A 21,572-nucleotide genomic window follows, 5' to 3' on the forward strand; every position below is an offset into this window, starting at 1 on the left:
GGCCAATATGGTGAAACTCCATCTCTACTGAAAATACAAAAATTAGCCGGGCATGGTGCCACATGCCTGTAGTCCCAGCCACTGGGCAGGCTGAGGAAGGGGAATCTCCCAAAAGGTGGAGGTTGCAGTGAGCCGAGATCACGCCACTGCACTCCAGCTTGGGCAACAGAGGGAGACTCCATTTCAAAAAAAAAAAAAAAAAAAAATTCAAAAGCTTTAGGGGTACAGTTGTTTTTTGATTATATGGATGAATTGTATAGTGGTGAAGTTTGGGCTTTTAGTGTACCTATCACACTAGTAGCATACATTGTCCCCAGTGGGTGATCTTTTATCCCTCACCCCCCTACCACCCTCCCTGTTTTGGCACTCTTGTTGAAAATCCATTGCCCATTGCTATGACTTGAATGTGTCTTCTCCAAAATTCAGGTGTTGCCAATGTGATAGCATTAAGAGGTGGGGACTGTAAGAGGTGACTGAGGCTATGAGGGGTCCTTTCTCATGAATGGGGTTACGGCCCTTATGAAAAACGTTTCATGCAGTGTTCAGCCTCTTGCCTTCCACCTTCTGTCATGTGAAGACATAGCATTCCTCCTCTCCAGAGGATGCAGCCCTCACCAAACAGCCAAACCTACCAGCACCTTGAGCTTGGACTTCTCAGCCTCCAGAACTGCAAGAAAAAAAGTTTCTGTTCTTTATAAATTACCCAGTCTCAAGTATTTTGTTATAGCACATAAGCAAATTAAGACACCCATAGATATACATGTTTATTTCTAGACTCTCTCAATTCTACTCTATTGGTCTGTATGTCTATCCTTTTGCTAGTACCACACTTTTCATTACCATAGTTTTGTAGTAAGTTTCGAAACTGGGAATTGAATGGTATACCGTTGTCCTTTTCCTTTCTTTTTTTTTTTTTTTTTGAGATGGAGTCCCACTCTGTCACCCAGTCTGGGGTGCAGTGGTACAATCTCGGCTCACTGCAACCTCCTTCTGCTGGGTTCAAGCGATTCTCCTGCCTCAGCCTCCTGAGTAGCTAGGACTACAGGCACGAGTCACCACACCTGGCTAATTTTTGTATTTTTAGTAGAGACAGGGTTTCACCATGTTGGCCAGGCTGGTCTCAAACTCCTGGCCTCAAATGATCTGCCCACCTCAGCCTCCCAAAGTGGGGGGATTATAGGCGTGATCCGCCACTCCTGGCCTCATGTAGACCTTAATAGGGAAGAATGACTCAATTCTGTAGGCTCAGAGGGTCAAGAGGAATCTGGGAATTCAAGATTTTGGGGGGCATCAACCCAGATGTCCCTGTCCCATGTGTCAGAGTCTCATTCTTTCCCAACCAGAGCCCTGACCTAATTTGGTTGGTAGTTTAATCTTCTTTGGAGTTTGGCTACACTGATGATTTAGCCTGGGTCTTGTCCTCAGCATTCTCTGCCTTCCCACCTTAGGTCACGAAAGTCTCTTTACATGCTACCAGAGACCCTCTGGCGAAAGCTTTCATTTGGCTCTAGTTGCCTGGTGTTTACTCTCTCGGCCTTTTGGTTTCTTTTCCTAGAGCTTCAACAGAGGTAAGCAATAACCATATAATCCCATTGTCCTTAGAATTACTATTTCTGCCATATATTGCTTGAGCTAATACATTCTCTTCCATTGGTATACAATCTCAGTTCACCACTGGTGAAAGTTTTAATACCTGGCCGCCACCTTGTGCCAGGGGTTATCTGGGTTCCATCTATTACCAGTAACAGGTCCTCACTACCAGCTAGGTGGATGAGTGACCCAGTTCCAAAACTCCATCCTATCTGTGCTTTCTCAGACCTCTCCTGGCTCTGACTGTGGTAGTTTGGGTTTTCCAGGAAGCAGATCCTGAGACGGACTTCAGTGTACAGGATATTTATTAGGGAGGGCCCTTGGGATCGACATCTGTGAATGGCAGGGAAAGGAAATAAGATTGGGCAGAGAGTGAAGTTGATCTGAGATGCAGGCTGATAGCCTCAGTTAACCCCACACAGGAATCTCTCCAGAGGAAATGGATCATCAGAGTTGTTCTGACAGGACAAAATAGCTAGGCCTTTTGTATTAGTGTTTTCACACTGCTGTAAAGAAATACCTGAGACTGGGTAATGTATAAAGAAAAGAGGTTTAACTGACTCAACAGTTCCGCATGGCTGGGGAGGCCTCAGGAGACTTACAATCATGGCGGAAGAGGAAGCAAGCACATCTTAGGTGGCAGCAGGTGAGACAGAGAGAGAGTGTATGTGAAGGAGGAACTGTCAAACACTTATAAAACCATCAGATCACTGGGCATGGTGGCTCATACCTGTAATCCCAGCACTTTGGGAGGCTGAGGTGGGCAGATCACGAGGTCAGGAGTTCGAGACCAGCCTGACCAACATGGTGAAACCCCGTCTGTACTAAAAATATAATAATTAGCAGGGTGTGGTGGTGCATTCCTGTAATCCCAGCTACTAAGGAGGCTGAGGCAGGAGAATTGCTTGAACTCAGGAGGCAGAGGTTGCAGTGAGCTGAGATTGCACCATTGCACTCCAGCCTGGGCAACAAGAGGGAAACTCCGTCTTAAAAAAAAAAAAACAAACAAAAAAACAAAAAAAAAACACGATCAGATCTCATGAGAACTCATTCACTATCACGAGAACAGCATGGGGGAAACCCGCCTCCATCATCCAATCACCTCCCACCAGGTCCCTCCCTCGACACATGGTGATTATGGGGATTACAATTTGAGATGAGATTTGGGTGGGGACACAGAGCCAAACCATATCACCTTTCTACTTCTGCCTTGATCAGTCATCAGATTTGGGCAACCCAGAAAAGGCACATCTTCTTGGGCAAGGTAGCTCTCTGCACATGAGGCAAACCCGGAAGGAAATGGTAGCTGACAGCTGTGTGCTGAGCACAGTCCCCACAGCAGGGCAGCAAGTCTTTCCTTGGAGGGGGATCTGGTCAAAGCATCTCAACATCCACCACAGGTATCATGTCAGCAATTGACTCTCAAATTGTTCAGGTAAAAATTCATTATGCTATGTGCGCAACTTTTCTGTTAGTTTGAAAAACTTTAAAAATAAAATGCTTTTAAAACAAATGGACAGACTTACACAAATTAAATGTGACTGAAAAAATGTCAAGAGCCTCCTGTTGCTGATGCAAAGAAAGGAGCATGATGTTGAAGAGATGAAAATTCATTTGAATGAGTAAAATATGGATGGCCAGAAGAATTAGTGAGAGATAAGAGTGAAACAGTCAATTGAAGTTTCATCTTTGCTGATGCAATATAATTCCAAGACTTCAGAATAGGGCAAGAATGCAGAATGCTTATTGCCTCACATTTACACTGGCCTTTAATTTCACCTCACCTCTTCTGAGTAGGTGAAGTCTCTTCTAGACTACCTTTAGTAGCTCCTGTTCCCTATCTCCCTCTTCCTTTTGTTCCTTTCCTCCCCACAACCATCATGAAAATTGGTCTGTGGAGATGTGAGTCTTTACTAAGCGTCTCATACTGGGATGAAGATTATTTTTAGGATTAATCTGAGTCACAGAGGGAGGAGGGAAAGAACCATTTTAATCTTTTCCTTTTCACTCCTTCATAACCTGCTGTACAGCTAAATCATTTTACAAATACGTCTTTCCTCCTTTTCCCTAGGAATGCTTTGCCTTTTATCTTTCCTTTGGAAGCAGTATCCATAACCCTTCATCAGAAGCTTCTAAAAGTGGAAGGAATTTTTCTTTGTTAGAAAGGACCACGGGCTAAATTAAAGGAGATTGCTATAAGCTGCTTTCATGTAAGTAGATCCATTTATTATTATAGTGGTTGTTGGGATCTGAGGGGTTATATAGTTGCCCCTGTTTCCCTTTCTCACTGGCCCCCTCAGCTACACCCATGTCTTAGTCTGTTTTGTGCTTTTTATAACAGAATACCTGAGATCGAATAATTTATAAAGGAAAAAAATTTATTTGGCTCACAGTTGTGGAGGCTGGGAAGTCTAAGAGGGGACGGTATCTAATGAGGTCCTTCTTGCTGCATCATCTCATGGTAGAAGGTGGAAGGGCAAGAGTGATCTCAAGAGGGCAAGAACGATCTCCAGAGGGCAAGACATTGAACTTGAAGCTTCCAGCTTTATTATAATCAGCATTATTCAATTCATGAGAGTGGAGCCCCCATGACCTAAACACCTCCAATTAGGCCGTACCTCCCAACACTGCTGCATTGGGGATTAAGTTGCCAACATATGCTTTTTGGGGAACACGTTCAAACCATAGCAACCCCACTCTGGATTTTCCCTTCTGTCGCTCTGAGGCTGAGCGTGGAAGGCACTCCTGCTTTCTGTGGAGAGATGCAGGCAGAGACTGTGTTTGACCTTCTTCCTTTGCAGCAACATGCTTGAGCATGCCTCATGTTTCACTGTTGGACCACATTTCTTTGAAGGGTAAATAAGCATGTGAACGCTACACTTTAAAAAATATCTCTACCAATTTACACATTAAACACTGAGGAAACAAAGAAGAACAAACAAAACCCCCCAAATAAGTTACCCCAAAAGGTGGGAGAAAGTTCTATCTTGGATAAAATAGGCACTCAAAGGCTATCTGTTGAATGACTTGAATGAATGAAGAGAGATCTGGGCCAGGTGCGGTGGCTCATGCCTGTAATCCCAGCACTTTGGGAGGCTGAGGAGGGCAGATCACCTGAGGTCAGGAGTTCAAGACTATCCTGACCAACATGGCAAAACCCTGTCGCTACTAAAAAAGTACAAAACTTAGCCAGGCATGGTGGTGGGTGCCTGTAATCCCAGCTACTCAGGAGGCTGAGGCAGGAGAATTGCTTGAACTTGGGCGGTGGAGGTTGCAGTGAGCCAAGATTGCACCACTGCACTCCAGCCTGGGCAACAAGAGTGACATTCCATCTCAAAAAAAAAAAAAAAAAGAGAGAGAGAGAGATCTGGCTTAAGTTAGGTGAATGATAGTTTAAACAGGCAAGCTTCTGGCTGAAGATACTAACAGCACCCCTTATTTAGAGTAGGTTAGCATTTTAGGAGTGCTTCCACACACATTATCTCATGTATTCCTTGGACAGACCCCACCCTTCGAGGGAAGGGAGGCAGGTGCTATTTATACCATTTTAAAGTTGAGATTAAATGACTTGCCTGGAATCAAACAACTAAGTGGCAGAACTGGGGCTTACACCTAGGTCTGCTGACTACCGTTGGTGCCAAGACATCAGAGAGATTCTTCTGGTTTCACAGTGGAGCCCCCAAGGATTACTGCTGGGGGACTTGTCTTACTTAAAACTGTCATAGACTGTGTGGAAGCAGGCCCATGTAGGAAATGGCCTTAAGCTCTCCAGAGTAGTAACTACCAAGCAGATGGGTCTAAATTGAAAAGATAAGCTTCACACAGCTTATGTGAGTGGACAAAAATATGGCAAATGTGTTTCATTCTGTACTGAATTGGAATAATGCATTTAGTATTGTTAGTCTAAAGTCACTTAAAAGAAGATGAGTTTGGAGCTGTGCTTTATTCTAAGAAAGAGACCCATGAGTTATTGTTGACTGTTTCCTAAAGTCATATAACAATATGCTAGGCCTGTTTGCTAAGAACGTGGAAAACAGAACTGAAAGCATTATTTTGTCTTACATTTGACAAAATGGTAATGAAGTTATACCTGGAATCATGCATTTAATTCTCCCTGGAAACCGTAAAAAAGAGTCTAGTATTTAATAGATATACCAGGTCATAGAAAGAGGTAACTAAAATGACCAAATAGATTTCCTAAGAAGAAAGTTGCTTTAAAAGTAGAATTAAATAAGGGGAATTTTGAAGGAAACCCCTATTCACCTTTCGTTTTCAACTTTTTTTTTGAGAAACCTCTACATTCAGACACTGTGCTCAACACTAGAGTTTACAATGACTAAAACACAGAAGTTCACAATCATTGTGTGAGAATATCAGCCGGGATGAATCATGAGTACAACTCAGCACAGCTATTCTTGTGTGCTTAATGGATGGGCAGCTGGTCTAGGGTACAATCTCTTGAACTTGGTTGGTATGTGTTGGTTGCCAGGGGCCAATCAACCCTGGTAAACCTGCAATCAAGTTCTTCAAGCAGCAAATCTGAAGAACTGGACCCTTCATATCAACCAGAGCATAAAGTGAAGTTATGACTTATTAATAGCATCATTAACATTTAGTTGTTTACCTGGGTCTAACAAATACCATCCTTCTCTGTGGTCTCAGCACTTCTAAGCTAGGAAGGTACAGACAGTCCCTGCTTGTGACTGAGTTATGTTCCCAAAAGTTGATTTCTAACTTGGTTGTTTGAAACTGAAAATGTATTTTCCCCAGAGAATCAATGTTAGAAATACTGGTTCTGTTCTCAGGCCAACTCTTAGAAGGCCATTTAGCCCATATGCAGCTTGACTTTGAGACTATAGAACTGTGACCTACGACATTGTTTCTATGGGAAAATGTGCCCCAGAAGGAACAAGGTCTTCCTTCCTACCCCACTTCCTACCTCCCTGTGTAATGAAGCCTGTGTGTTTATTATAGGAAGTGCCGCTCCCAAGTGTGGGCGGCTGGGCTTTGAGGCAGCCTTGGACACTTACCCCCAAGGGCAGAGATATTCTCACTTCTCCTGCCCCAGCTCTGGCAGGGAGGGGAGTGGGAGCAGGTGGAGAGTCTGTCCCTGACCCATCTTCTTCAGGGCTATCTTCTGGGGGGGTGGGGTTCTAGCAAGACTGGCTACATAATTTCTGGGGCCCTTTGGTTCAAAAGGCAGAAAAATAAAAATGCTGCTAAGCTAGTGAAGAAGAAAACTTTTTTTCCTTTCTTCTGCTGTCTCTCTCGACTTGTTACAGTGTTTTAAATATGTGATTTAATGTTATTCTACGTAAGAAAAAAGAAAAATTTAAATTACTAGTATGAATGTTATAATTCATTTTTATACTGTGCAAAGCCAGTTTTAAATACAAATATAAGACCATTTAATTCCTGAGGCAGGAGGATTTGCTTGAGCCCAGGAGGCCAAGGCTGTAGTGAGCTGTGTTTGCACCAATGTACTCCAGCCTGGGCAATAGAGCTAGAGCTCTATCTCAAAAAAAAAAAAAAAAAAAAAAAAAAAAAAATTAATTCCTTTGTGGACTCACCAAAATGACATAATTTCTATTTTTTAGCTCTTACATATATATATAGTTGGTTATTACCAGAACAGTATAAAAACTACACAAAACTACCTCAACTGTTATTTCACCTTTTTTTTTTTTTTTTTTTTGAGACAGAGTTTCACTCCGTCACCCAGGCTGGAGTGCAATGGTGTGATCTTGGCTCACTGCAACCTCCACCTACCAGGTTTAAGTGATTCTCCTGCCTCAGCCTCCCAAGTAGCTGGGATTACAGGCACCTGCCACCACGCCCGGCTAATTTTTGTATTTTCAGTAGAGACGGGGTTTCACCATGTTGGGCAAGCTGGTCTCGAACTCCTGACCCCAGGTGATCCACCCGCCTCAGCCTCCCAAAGTGCCGGGATTACAGGTGTGAGCCACTGTGCCCAGCCCTTATTTCACTTCTTGATGCACACACATTGTACTAACACTCCACCTTTGACTTACTGAGGAGTAAGAAAGTACTGAAAGGCAAAGGAAATGTCCTCAGCACAAGCAGTCAGCTAACATAGGGAAGTGACAAAAGAAAGAAATGATATGATAGGGTACCGTGGTCTTTTATGTCTTAGAATGCCATTGCCTTCTTTCTGTTTGAAGTTCTGGTTCCAGTGGAAAACATGACTTCTCAGAACTATCAGGACCCCCACTTACTCAGCTGTAGACAAAACAGGCTTACCTTGTATTAATACTTATTTGCTTTGTCTTGCTGAATTCTGATGCACCGCGGGCTCATCAGAATCCTGTGCACACGGGTCATGGAGAACACTATACATGAACAGGGTGGCAAGAAATAGTGAACATACTTATTGCATCTATCTCCTCTGCTCACCTGCATGCTCCACTGCCACATCTGACTTCACTACACAACACGAGTTCAAAGATAAAATCATCAGGCATGTCAAGATGGTCATAGCAGAGCATTAAACCAAGCATGGGGTCCTTTTGCACGCAGGGCCCTGTGCAATGCCCTGGTTGTGGGAGGGAATGGGATGGGCACCCATAGGTTTAGAGTGAGGCCAGGATGGGCAGATGAATCTTAGGCCTCTTGAGCCCCTGGCCGTTTTTCTTCCAGGACACCAGACCTAGGGGATTGCCAGAGGCAATGATGAATGCAGATAAAGACTCCAGAGGTGATTATCAGTTTCTGGGGATGATGACATCTTCTGGGAAGGGAGTTCCAGTGGTAGTAATTATCAAGTGGCAAATGGGGGGTGAGAGGCAGGATTGTGGAAGGCAGACCTACTAAGCCTACCATATTATATACTAATTGATAAATGGAGCACTCAGAATGACCAGTGAAAGCAAATGTTGGGTACAGGTTTAGTTAAAGGAAGTGATTACCTTCTTCCTCAAAGGACAGGATAGCTTGACTACTGAAGTGCAAAGGGGAGGAGCATGACCTTGTGAGTTGAAAGCTGCTTTGTCTCCACAACTCAAAATATTTATCATTCCCTGCACATGGGCTGACAAACATCATGTCTATTCTTTCCTTTTACTCTGGTCATGTGGCAGAGACCCAGGTTGTTCTCAAAATCTGAGACTAGTTATAGAAGGCTTTGTAGTCTCAAGAGGTTCAAGTTGGACACTGTCTCCAGAAATTAGGAGTATCTGTTCTCCTCAAGGTATTGGGCCTCTCAAGATAGAAGGAAGGACAGAATGCAAATAAGAAAACCTTTGGACTAAATTTCCCTGAAGCCAGAAAGTGTCACTCTCTCTATGCTTCTCTTAAAAAGTGTGCGTTGGGAGAGGCTGTAAGTTTTGTATTACTAGTTTAATTCTACCATTTCTACAAATTTGCCTTGCTTCCAGAAAATACTGACTTCCAAAGCAGATAAATTAGAGGGGCTCTTTGGATTATTTATTTGGTTTTATAAAATTATCCCAATAGATATTTCCCAGTACTTTTAAATGTTTAATTATATAACCATTATTTAAAAAGTAAATGTATAGTTTTTGTCTCAGAAATTGATTTTATTACAAGGAAAGCCAGGTTTTGTCTAAAATATTTAAGTAATTTTTTTTTTTCTTTTTTTGAGACAGAGTCTTGCTCTGTCGCCCAGGCTAGAGTGCAGTGGCGCAATCTTGGCTCACTGCAACCACTGCCTCCTGGGTTCAAGTGATTCTCCTGCTTCAGCCTCCCGAGTAGCTGGGATTACAGGTGCCCGCCACCATGCCCGGCTACTTTTTATATTTTTAGTAGAGACACGGTTTCACCATCTTGGCCAGGCTGGTCTCAAACTCCTGACCTTGTGATCCACCTGCCTCAGCCTCCCAAAGTGCTGGGATTACAGGCGTGAGTCACCGTGCCCGGCCTTAAGTAATTTCTTACAGCTTTTCAATGAAATCCCATTTGTCATAGTCTGAGAAAATGATAGAACGTTTGTAAAGTGTTTACCTGAAACGGGCTACTTGGTAGGAACTTGATAAATGATTGCTATTACCATTCTCCTGAAGGATAAGTTGTTTTTTTGTTTTTTTGTTTTTTTTGAGACAGAGTTTTGTTTTTGTTGCCCAGGCTGGAATGCAATGGCATGATCTTGGCTCACTGCAACCTCTGCCTCCTGGGTTCAAGCGATTCTCCTGCCTCAGCCTCTCGAGTAGCTGAGATTACAGGTGCCACCACACCCAGCTAATTTTTGCATTTTTAGTAGAGACAGGGTTTCTCCATGTTGGTCAGGCTGGTCTTGAACGCCTGACCTCAGCTGATCCACCCGACTCGGCCTTCCAAAGTGCTGGGATTACAGGCATGAGCCATTGCGCCCAGCCTTTTTTTTTTTTTTTTTTTTTTGAGACAGAGTTTCACTCTGTTGCCCAGGCTGGAGTGTAGTGGCACGATCTTGGCTCACTACAACCTCCATCTCTTGGGTTCAAGCGATTCTCCTGCCTCAGCCTCCTGAATAGCTGGGACTACAGGCACGCATCACCAGGCCAGGCTAATTTTTGTATTTTTAGTAGAGATGGGATTTCACCATGTTGGCTAGGCTGGTCTCAAACTCCTGACCTCAAGTGATCCACTCACCTTGGCCTCCCAAAGTGCTGGGATTATGGGCGTGAGCCACCGCGCCTGGCGGAGGGGATACTCTTGTTGCCCCATCCAATTAAATGTGGGATCCTAGTTTTGTTTGCAGGTAGTCTTGCATTTCCAAAAATCATTCGTGTGATCTGCCTCTCATAAAACTTTATGTACAGGTTTGATGGGTTTTGACTGAAAACATTCTCTCCATAATCTTTAACTATAGCCAGTCCTCATTATTCACAGATTCTGTTTGCAAATTTGCCTATTGCTGAAACTTATTTGTAACCTCGAAGTAGTCATAGCACCTTTGTAGTCACTTTTGAACGTGCACAGTAACGAGATACTTGAGTCACCCTACGTGAACGTTGCCAGCTGAGGCCAAACAAGACAAGATTCTGCCTTCTTGTTTCAACTCTCATACTGTAAACAAGTGTCCTTTCCATGGTCTATTTGGTGCCACGATTTTTTTGTTTTTAGAAACAGGATCTCTCTATGTTGCCCAGGCTGGACTCAAACCCCTGGGCTCAAGTGACCCTCCTGTCTCAGCCTCCTGAGTAGCTGGGACTATAGGCACATGCCACTGTGCCGAGCCATCACATGTTTTGCTTTCCGTTGGTGATTTTGCTGTTTAAAGTGGCCCCCAAATGTATTGCTGAAGTGCTGTATAGAGTTCCTAAGCACAGAAGGCTGTGAAGTGCCCTACAGAGAAAATACATGTTAGATAAGCTTTATTCAGACATGAGTTACAGTGCTTTTGGCAGCGAGTTCAGTGCTAATGAATCAACAATAAGTATTTAAAAAGGTGTCTTTAAACAGAAATACACATGAAACAAGATTATATATTCACTGGCTGATGAGAATGTTGTGCCAGAGGTTTGCAGGAACCTAGCCTTGTATTTCCCCTAGGAGCAGGGTTCAGTTTTCACTAATTTACTGTTCATGATCACTTTGCAGAACATAAGTACCACAAATAATGAGAATCCACTGTGAGGATGAACTGTACTTGGCAATGAATTTCTTCAGTGGAAGGCTGTTTTGTTTATTTACAAATCAAATTACAACGTGTTCTTCTATAAACCGTGTCTAGGAGAGCAGTCATTTTAAATTAAGACTATAAACAGACACACAGAAGCTTCAAGTTGGAGACCATGGAAGTTATCAGCTGGCTGTAGGCCCCTCCTCTCCTCCGCAGTTCCTTTTAGACCCTCCTTGACAGGTGGCCATTTTTTTCTGATTGAATGCTTCCAGTGATGTAGCATTCACTTCACCAGGGAAGTCCTGTCCACTGTGGCTCAGTTCCAATATCCAAAACAGTCCTTTCTTATGCTGAGCCAATGCCTCTCGTAATAGCCCTCTCAGTGGTTTTAGATCTGAAATCCAGAGCAACCATTCTCTCCTCTGCACACAACAACCCTTTAGCAAATCTCTTCTGCAGGTTAATCAGACCCAATTCTCACATCTTTTCTTCAGAGAACACGGTTTCCACACCCTGCCTGAATGTCTCCTAATGAATTACTCTAATTTGCTATGTGTGGTAGCTTTTGTAAATGTGGTGTCTGTATTTGAACACATAAGTTGAGAAATCTTGAGCTGAATAGCATAGGTGTGGTACCCCCTGGGACTTGGACGCTGTTTCCTATTCACACATTTTGTTCTATTTTGTTACATTTTTTTGGCATCTGCTCAAACTGCATTTTACCCTTATTGTCACATTACCAGGTTAAGCCAAGTCTCCCAAATCCTGGCCCTTTTCAAATGATTTTTCTGAACAAAGATATTGTACTTTATTGCAGTCAAATATCATCTTTTTAAAAAGATTCTTTGCAACCTATGGAAATGATTTTGAGTAATCATCCTGTAATCCATCACACTCTATGTTTTATATCTCCCTTAAGTTTAATAAGTACCTTAACTCAAAACATTGATAAAAATATTACTCAGCCAGGCACGATGGCTCACACCTGTAATCCCAGCACTTTGGGAGGCCGAGGTGGGCGGATCACAAGGTCAGGAGTTCGAGACCAGCCTGGCCAATATGGTGAAACCTCGTCTTTACTAAAAATACAAAAATTAGCCGGGCGTGGTGGCGGGTGCCTGTAGTCCCAGCTACTCGGGAGGATGAGGCATGAGAATGCCTTGAACCCGGGAGGTGGAGGTTGCAGTGAGACAAGATTGTGCCACTATACTCCAGCCTGGGCGACAGAGTGAGACTCCATCTGAAAAAAAAAAAAAAAAAAAAAAAAAAAAAAAAATATATATATATATATATATATATATATATTACACAAGACTAAAGAGGGGAAAATCTGTATTGCTTTTCTAGAGAACTCTCTCAAGATTCCTTGTCATGCACTCTTTGAATAAACCTTTCTCTGCTATAATCTAAACCTACATCACTCCATCTTATCCACAAAGATGTCTTGCCTTCCTGAAATGACCAACCTCTTGGTTAAGTAATGTAATAATCCTATCAAGAAAGGAAGTGGTATTTCTTTGTAATGACTCACTTGAAGAGAAGTCATGATGACCTCTTACATTTTCCCTAACATACTGTCTTTAATGATTTATATCAGACATTTTCCAGGGTTTACCATCAAATGTAGTAGTTTGTATTGCTAAACTCTATTTTCCATCCATTTTTAAAATCAAGGTATTTGGTAGTTTGTCTTCATAGGGTAACTTAACTGGAAAAAGATACAACAAGAAGCCTAAAGAGGGAACTTAAAGAGGTAATGTGGGAGCAACTGGGTGACTTAAGACACATCTCTGACTCATCTAAGCATTCACCAAGTCCACTTTACCCAATAATCTTTCTTGTATTATCATCTCCTTCCTCACCTAGTAAAGGTACAATAACCATCTAAATATATTCTGTCTCTCTCATGAGATACAGTTTGGTTTGGCTTCTCTGTTACTTGCAACAGAAAAAATTTTTACTTACACAGGAAGGGGAGCCTCCTTAGAAGACGTGGGAGTACTGTTACCAGAAGACCGTACACTGGATACAGGGCAGAAAAAACAATGGATTCTTCTACCTGCTCCAGGTCTCCAATCTCTTGCTCAATCTACCCTTCCTATTAATGCCAGTGTTATATTCTAAAATACTAGTTGTATCCTTTACGTTCCTCTCCTACTCTCTTTAGTGGAAAATCCAAAAGTTTTGGCCTTGTAATCAAGGCCTTCTCAATCTGGTGCTAACTTGTCTTCATTCTCCCAGGCCTAACAGACTTCTCCCATTTTCCAAGGTGTGCCCTGCATGCTCATGTCTTTGTACATTCTTTCATCTGGGATTTTTTTTTTTTTTTCCAGATACTACCCGATGGAATCAAGCCCAGCTCAAATACTCTCTCTCCCTGATGTCCCCGGTTCTTATCAATTGTTCCTTCCATTATAGTCCAACAACAGCAAATAATTTGCATCTCTGCTCAGGAAGCACTCATCTATCTCTCGCTGTACTTATTTTTTCTCTCCTGCATTCCTCCACTATGGCAGTGACTTTCAAACTTTTAGCAATAGCATAGCTCACAACAATAATTAGCAATAAATAGAAATACATTTTACATTATGACCCAATAGACACATTCATATAAACTATATATTTCATCAATTTTAAGTACTTCCTCCATTTTAATGCCTGAAATCAGGATTTAGCCCAGGTGCGGTGGCTCATCCCTATAATCCCAGCACTTTGGGAGGCCTGAGGCAGGAGGATCACTTGAGCTTAGGAGTTGGAGACCAGCCTGGGCAACATAGTGAGACCTCATCTTTACAGAAGATAATTAGCCAGGTGTGGTGGTGCATGCCTGTAGTCCCAGCTACTCAGGGACCTGAGGCAAGAAGATTGCTTGAGCCCGAGAGATTGAGGCTACAGTGAGCCATGATCCCACCACTGCACTCCTGCCTGGGCAACAAAGTGAGATTTTCTAAAAAAAAAAAAAAAAAAAAAAAAAGGATGTAGCAATGAGGTATTTTGATAGAGTTTTACTTTCTTAATAGTACATAAAATAATGGCATGTTTCATAATGAATGACATTTTTAGATCTGTTGAAATATGTTACATAACCAAGACAAAAGTTGCACAAAACAATGTTTGCCCTTTCTTCTGGGCAATGCTCTCTTATTTAGTTTTTTGCTCTATTAAGACAAAATGCAAATTGTAATCCACTAAAATGATTTCACTACTCACTAATGGATCATAATCTGCAGTTTGAAAAAATGCTGAGAATTGAAACTTTTTTTGTTTTGTTGAGACGGAGTTTCACTCTTGTTGCCCAGGCTGGAGTGCAATGGTGTGATCTTGGCTCACTGCAACCTCCGCCTCCGGGGTTCAAGCAATTCTCCTGCCTCAGCCTCCTGAGTAGCTGGGATTACAGGTGTGCACCACCAGGCCCGGCTAATTTTTGTATTTTCAGTAGAGATGGGGTTTCACCATGTTGGTCAGGCTGGTCTCAAACTCCTAACCTCACGTGATCCACCCGCCTCAGCTTCCCAAAGTGCTGGGATTACAGGTATGAGCCACCGCACCCAGCCTAAACCTGACTAATTTTTGTATTTTTAGTAGAGACAGGGTTTCACCATGTTGGTCAGGCTGGTCCTGAACTACTGACCTCAGGTGATCCACCTGCCTCGGCCTCCCAGAGTGCTGGGATTACAGGCCTGAGCCACCACACCTGGCCAAGCATTGAAATTTTTATAGCCACAGAATGGGATTTTTTTTTTTTTTTTTTTTTTTTTTGAGAGGGAGTCTCGCTCTGTCACCCAGACTGGAGTGCAGTGGCATGATCTCGGCTCACTGCAGCCTCCGCCTCCCAGGTTCAAGCAATTCTCCTGCCTCAACCTCCTAAATAGCTGGGTGGCGCACGCCACCACGCCTAGCTAATTTTTTTTGTATTTTTTAGTAGAGATGGGGTTTTACCCTGTTGGTCAGGTGATCCGCCCACCTCAGCCTCCCAAAGTGCTGGGATTACAGGCGTGAGCCTGCGCCCAGCCCAGAATGGGATTAAGAACTGAAACCGGGCTGGGCGTGGTGGCTCACACCTGTAATCCCAGCACTTTGGGAGGCTGAGGTGGGCAGATCACTTGAGGTCAGGAGTTCAAGACCAGCCTGGCCAACATGGTGAAACATGCAAAAATTAGTTGGGCGTGGTGGCGCGCGCCTATAATCCCAGCTACTGGAAGGCTGAGACAGGAGAATACCTTGAACCTGGGAGGCAGAGCTTGCAGTGAGCCGAGATCCTGCCACTGCACTCCAGCCTGGGCCACAGAGCCAGACTCCATCGCGCGCGTGTGCGCGTGCGCGCGCGCGCGCGCGCACACACACACACACACACACACACACACACACACACACACACACACAAACTAAAACTGGCCGGGCATGGTGGCTTACTCCTGTAATCCCAGCACTTTGGGAGGCCAAGGCGGGTGGTCAGTTTGAGACCAGCCTGCCCAACATGGTGAAACCCCGTCTCTACTAAAAATACTAAAATTAGCTGGGCATGTGGTGCACACCTGTAATCCGAGCTACTCAGGAGGCTGACACAGGAGAATTGCTTTAACCCGGGAGGCGGAGGTTGCAGTGAGCCAAGATCGTGCCACTACACTCCAGCCTGGATGACAAGAGCGAAACTCCATCTCAAAAAAAGAAAAAAAAAAAAACACCAAAAAAACTAAAACCAACTACATTGACATGACTTTACAATTCAACTATCTGCAATAAATATAACTTGAATTCCAAGAAACTCTTGCCTAAAAAGGTGGAGTTGCAAATAACTTGATTGTGGTTTCAGGAACTTCCTAAAATCCATTTATCTCATTAAGTTACTCACAGAATTTGCCTTCGTCAGGGTAAACAGCCCTCTGTTCTACTGAGTTTAACAACTATTTATCCCTTTAGGCTCTCTTCAAAACTCTCCCCCTCCTCTGCCCACCCACCTTAAACTATTATATCACAAATTTGTCCCAAACCCAATCAGGACCCCTCACTGAAAAACCAGTCTTAAACCAGATCCCTGGGCCAGGTGTGGTGGCTCATGCCTGTAATCCCAGCATTTTCGGAGGGCAAAGCTGGTGGATCACCAGGTCAGGAGATCGAGACCATCCTGGTCAACATGGTAAAACCTCGTCTCTACTAAAAATACAAAAATTAGCTGGGTGTGCTGGCGCGCGCCTGTAGTCCCAGCTACTCGGGAGGCTGAGGCAGGAGAATCACTTGAGCAGAGGTTGCAGTGAGCCGAGATTGCACCACTGCACTCCAGCCTGGCGACAGACCGAGACTCTGTCTCAAAAAAACAAAAAACAAAAAATAAACAAAAACCAGATCCCCCAAATCTTGTAATTATTCCATCCTTGACCTCCCCTTTGTCTCACGTGTCCGTGTGAAGAGACCACCAAACACGCTTTGTGTGAAAAACAAGGCTGTTTATTTCACCTGGGTGCAGGCGGGCTGAGTCTGAAAAAGGAGTCAGCAAAGGGTGGTGGATTATCATTAGTTCTTACAGGTTTTGGGATAGGCAGTGGAGTTAAGAGCAATGGTTTGGGGGCAGGGGGCGGATCTCACAAAGTACATTCTCAAGGGTGGGGAGAATTACAAGGAATCTTCTTAAGGATGGGGGAGATTACAAAGTACATGGATCAGTTAGGTTGGGGCAGAAATAAATCACAATGGTGGAATGTCATCAGTTAAGGCTATTTTCACTTTTTTTGTGGATCTTCAGTTGCTCCAGGTCATCTGGATGTATATGTGCAGGTCACTGGGGATATGATGGCTTAGCTTGGGCTCAGAGGCCTGACACCCTTTTGAAATGCTACAAAGATTCTGTCAATTTAGTGGTCTCCCTTACTATTGTAAGCCAACTTTGCATTATCCACAGGAAGTCAGCAGTGACACTGGATTAAATGCTCCTTGAGGGAAGGCACAGTGCTTGGTATTTATTCTCCCACCTTCTCTGGGTGATCAAACATTGATGGAAGAGGAAGGTAAACGAGTTCTCAAAGGGTGAGAGGAAAAATGTCCTGAGGATCAGAGGAGAGCCTAGAGCAGGGGCAGTGGGGCTGAAGGTACGAGCTCTCGTTGCAGAAGCTGGAAATTCTGCGGTTGAAACAAGTCTCCCCTTTCTCTTGGTTTTATTCACTCATTACCTCTTCTTCACACCTGGTACTCAGCTGACGTTGTTTTAAATATTAAAAAATATAAAGCATTCAAGCTCACCCCAACCACTTCATTACTCTGTGATTTTTTTTTTTGAGACAGAGTTTCGCCCTTTCGCCCAGGCTGGAGTGTTCTGGCGCGATCTCGGCTCACTGCAACCCCCCGCGGGGTTCAAGCTATTCTCCTGCCTCAGCCTCCCGAGTAGCTGGGATTACAGGTGTGAGCCACCACACCCGGCTACTTTTTGTATTTTTAGTGGAGACGGGGCTTTCACCATGTTGGCCATGCTGGTCTCGAACTCCTGGCCTCAGGTGATCTGCCCGTCTCGGCCTCCCAAAGTGCTAGGATTGCAGGCGTGAACCACCACGCCTGGCCCTTTGTGATCTTTTTGAAGTGGTCTTTGCCTCTTTCTTGAAGATGCCCATAATAATGACTAGAAGGGCTATTCTATGTCTGGTTCTCATCAAGATGGTGATGAAGTCATTGAAAAAATATGCTGACCTGCGTCTCTAATTTCATAAATACTTAAATTTCACATAAACACTGAAAAGGCTCCTTGGACTCAATAAGCCATGATAAGTAATGTAAGTTTGCTTTTAGCCAAGAAGTGGGCCCAAGAAGGCACCCATCCACCTTTCTACGTTTCATAGTGCATCCCTTCCCAAATTCAAATTGTCCTATCCCAGTTCCTGCAACAAACCAGGTACTCTGGCCTCCCAGTCTTTGCTCACAGAAACACCCTCCCCACCTCCTGGTTATATCCGCTCCTCCGGGATCCAGCTGAAAGGCCACCTTGGCGACCACTCCTGAAAGCCTTCCTCCATACTCTGGCAGAATGAATGACCTTAGTACTTGGCCTGTAACGCGTCTGTCTTGTGCTCGGGCTGTCGCCTTCCAGCCAATCCATCTTAAGGTCCACCCTTCCTGGAGACTGAGGCCTCTTCCTCTCGGATTGCCCAGTGCCTTGCACGTAGTAGGTGCTTAGTAAACGCTGGCACTGGGTTTGGTCACTTTGTTCCCTTAATGCCAGGACAGGTAGTAAAGCAAACGGTCCCAGCTGTCTTCCTCCCTGCCCGCCCGCAGGCAAAGCCCCCAGGAGACGCCGGACGAGCCGCGTGCCTTTCCCACCGCCTCCGCGGCGCGCGCAGCCCAGTCACGGGCGCTGGAAATTCCGGCGCGTGCAGGCGCGCTGGGCAGGGCGGGGGCGGGAGAACCCGTGGAGTGAGCCTGTGACGTGGGGGGCGTGGCATCGCGAAGCCCCGCCCCCTCTTCCTCGCCCTCTCTCGCGGGTCGGGGTTACATGGCGGCGACTGCGGCAAAGCGAGAGCCTCGGAGACGCCGCTGCCGCCAGCACAGCCGGAGACCTGAGCCGACACTGGGGGCAGTCCGCGGGCCCCGCACTCTCTCGATGAGTCGGAGAAGTCCCGTGAGTGTGTGTGTGTACGTGTGCGGGGTGCGCCGGCGGGGCGGCTCGGGAGGGCGCCGCGGCGGGCCCGGCGGCGGCGGCGGCGGCGGCGGCGACGGCGGAGCCGGCTCCCTCCTCCATTGTGTGTGACCCTCCGGCGGCTGCCGCTCAACAAAGGCGCTTTTGTTCGGTCTGCCGCCCGCCCCCTGCTCGCCCGCCTGCCCGCCCGCTCGGGCCGGCGGGCGGCGGGCTGGGGTCCCCGCGTGGGGCCGGCGAGGCGGCCAGCGCGCCCCTCCCACCCGGCACGCCCCTCGCCGGTCGCCCTGCCGGGCCGCGCCCGCTTCCTGGCCCCGCACGCCTGCTGCCGCCGCGCCGCCTGCGCCTGGCTCCGCGGGTTCGAAACCCAGCCGGACCGGAGGGCGGGCGAGCGAGGGGCGGCGGCCCGGGGAACATGAGGTGGCGTGGAGTCTCGCCTTCCTGGCACGCTGCCTTTCGAAATGCTCCCGCGTCTCCTCCCCCATCCCACCCGGTGACTCGGCCTCAGCTGACTCCGGCCGGGCAAAGTCTCCAGTGGCGTAGCGCGCAGCGCTCACCCGGCTCGTCTCAGAGCCCTGAAGTCCGCCCAAGTTTTGAGTCTAGCCATGAATGAGGTACTGAAAACTCGGAGACGAAATTCCTAATTTCCTCCCTCGGCCCTACAGTCTTTCCTTAGCTTCTTTCGGGACCTTAAGTGGTGGTCTGTAAAAGTGCCCAAATGAAAGCTTGTTTTGTCGGTTCACCAAAAAGGGCCTTGTCACTTTGCTGTGCATTTTAGTCCGCCTCGTGAGTTGTGTCGAAAAGTAAAGGTGTTTTGGCATCCTTTTGTTTCTTGGCGAGTGTAGGACCCAACCGGTTTAGGTGTTAGGGGGATCTCTGTGCAGCGGGAGCTTCTTGATTCCTTTCTTGTTTTATTTTTTCTTTTGCTTGTTCATTGGAAAAGGTCCAGTGAAAGGGACTGGTGAGTTGGAATTAGAAGCCTACTTGTATTAACGGCAGAATTCGTGTTCATTGCTAAAGATGCAGTCTCAGTAATGACTTTTTTTTTTTTTTTAACGGATACAGATGATTTGTCAAGGGGAAAAATTAACACGCCGTACAATGAAGAGCAAGCAGCTTCAGAGTAATTTTCTGATGGCTGATTCTTCTAGCCTGTCTCTTACAGTTCCAATTGGACATGTCCTCTCTCTTTAACGCTGGAAAACTGAGATGGAAAGAATGATCTGACCAGAAGAATGTAGGGTCCAAACAGGGCCTGGCCCTGAAATCAGGAATTTCTTCATAGAAATATCAGATTTTAATGTTTAAAAAATAATTTTGAATTGGGTGAGAGGAACTTTGTCTTTAGATAGTAGTTGTTCAAACATGTTTATGAAGTGTTTGCTATGTGCCAGGGATTGTAAAGTCTTTTCACATATGTTACATCATTTATTAAGAATTGCCTTGTTAAGCTTGTAAAATTATTCATTGATGTCCTGAATTCAGTAATTGCAGTTAATCTAGAAAATATGCCAGATTTGAGCAGAACATATTTGATCACCTAGGTATTACTGTTGAGAAGAAAACACTGGAAAATGGAGAATATTTTAGAAAAAACTTCGTATATGAGGATATTCTGGAATTCAGTTATTTGCAAAAGAGGATTAGAAGTAGTCGTTGGCTACTTTCTGTTATTAAAAAATCCAGAGAAGAGTGATTTGAAGTCAGTTAATTTTGTAATAAAAAAATGCACACATTCTAAAGACAAATGTTAGCACTAAAAGTGTTGCAGTGCTTTACATAAATTCATTTAAAGCATCGTGAGAATCATAACTGACAAAATAGTAAGGTTTGCTGACTCAGGGTACTTTGCTGAAGGGGATGGGGTCGGGTAGGAGGAAGCTTACAAGTGCTGCTGCAAGTTTTGAGTTGGATGATGACTCATGCTGCCCACGGACTGCTACGTGGCTTTTTTTTTTTTTTTTTTAAATACACTGTATTTTTTTCTAAATGATAGGCTAAAATGTTCCTGTCCACATTGAAATTCTCTCTCATTTTTTCTGAAGAGGAACAGCAGTTTCTCTAAAAAAGTAATGGCTTCTTAAATTGCATTTTAAAAGGATATCATATACCCTACAGGTGGAATTGTGTAACATTTGCTGAGAGGAAAGGTAAAACCAATTGCTGGTCAGGTGCTGAAATTAAATGTTTGATACTAGCAGTTTTTTGGCTACTGCTGAGAGAGATTTGTTACAGGTTATTTATGAAGGACAGATAGTACTTTTATGGTGTCGGTAGAAATTGACCTTATGTTTTTATTGGTTATGTGAAAGTTATCTTTATATTTAATATTTAATCAGATATGGCTGTGAATATGAAAGTTTCACTCAGAATTATTAAAACATGATTATATATTGTGCTTTGTGATTTATGTGAATTTTCTGTTTTAATAAAGACAATTTGAAATAGGTATTAGTCACTATTTTTCATGGTTTTTTTTTAAAGATAAGCTGAATGTACAGTTCTAAGTTGAAACTTGGTAATAAGATAAATCTTTTGACTGATTTTAAAACAGCCAACGTTTAGCAAGGTGGCTTAAAATAAGATTGAGAGGGGGAAAAAGATTGAGAATGGCAGTTTAAGAGTGGGGCTGGGTGCGTTGGCTCACACCTGTAATCCCGGCACTTTGGGAGCCTGAGGTGGAAGGATCGCTTGAGGCCAGGAGTTCAAGACCAGTCTGGGCAACATAACCAGACCCTGTCTCAATTTTTAAAATAAAAGAAAAAAAATTTCCCACCCCATCCTCTGGTT

The 21,572-nt window shown here is 44.6% G+C and overlaps 1 protein-coding gene across 4 annotated transcripts in view; it reads left to right on the plus strand.

Annotated features, from left to right (window-relative positions):
* Positions 1-18,560: 18,560 nt before the first annotated feature.
* The window catches only part of MAPK6 (mitogen-activated protein kinase 6), a 45,682-nt gene continuing 42,670 nt past the window's right edge, over positions 18,561-21,572 (plus strand). The window contains exon 1 of one of the 4 annotated variants that reach the window (XM_031002284.2): positions 18,561-18,781. Coding sequence is in view for 1 of the 4 variants with exons in the window: in XM_055363049.2 (XP_055219024.1) it covers positions 18,642-18,767 (126 nt within the window). In the remaining 3 variants the exon portion in view is untranslated. Of the gene's footprint in view, positions 18,782-19,060; positions 19,397-21,572 lie in introns of those variants that run through there. The other 3 variants (XM_055363049.2, XM_031002283.2, XM_055363050.2) reach the window with 3 other exon arrangements.

Source organism: Gorilla gorilla, chromosome 16 (genome assembly GCF_029281585.2).
Source record: "Gorilla gorilla gorilla isolate KB3781 chromosome 16, NHGRI_mGorGor1-v2.1_pri, whole genome shotgun sequence".
Classification (NCBI taxonomy): domain Eukaryota; kingdom Metazoa; phylum Chordata; class Mammalia; order Primates; family Hominidae; genus Gorilla; species Gorilla gorilla.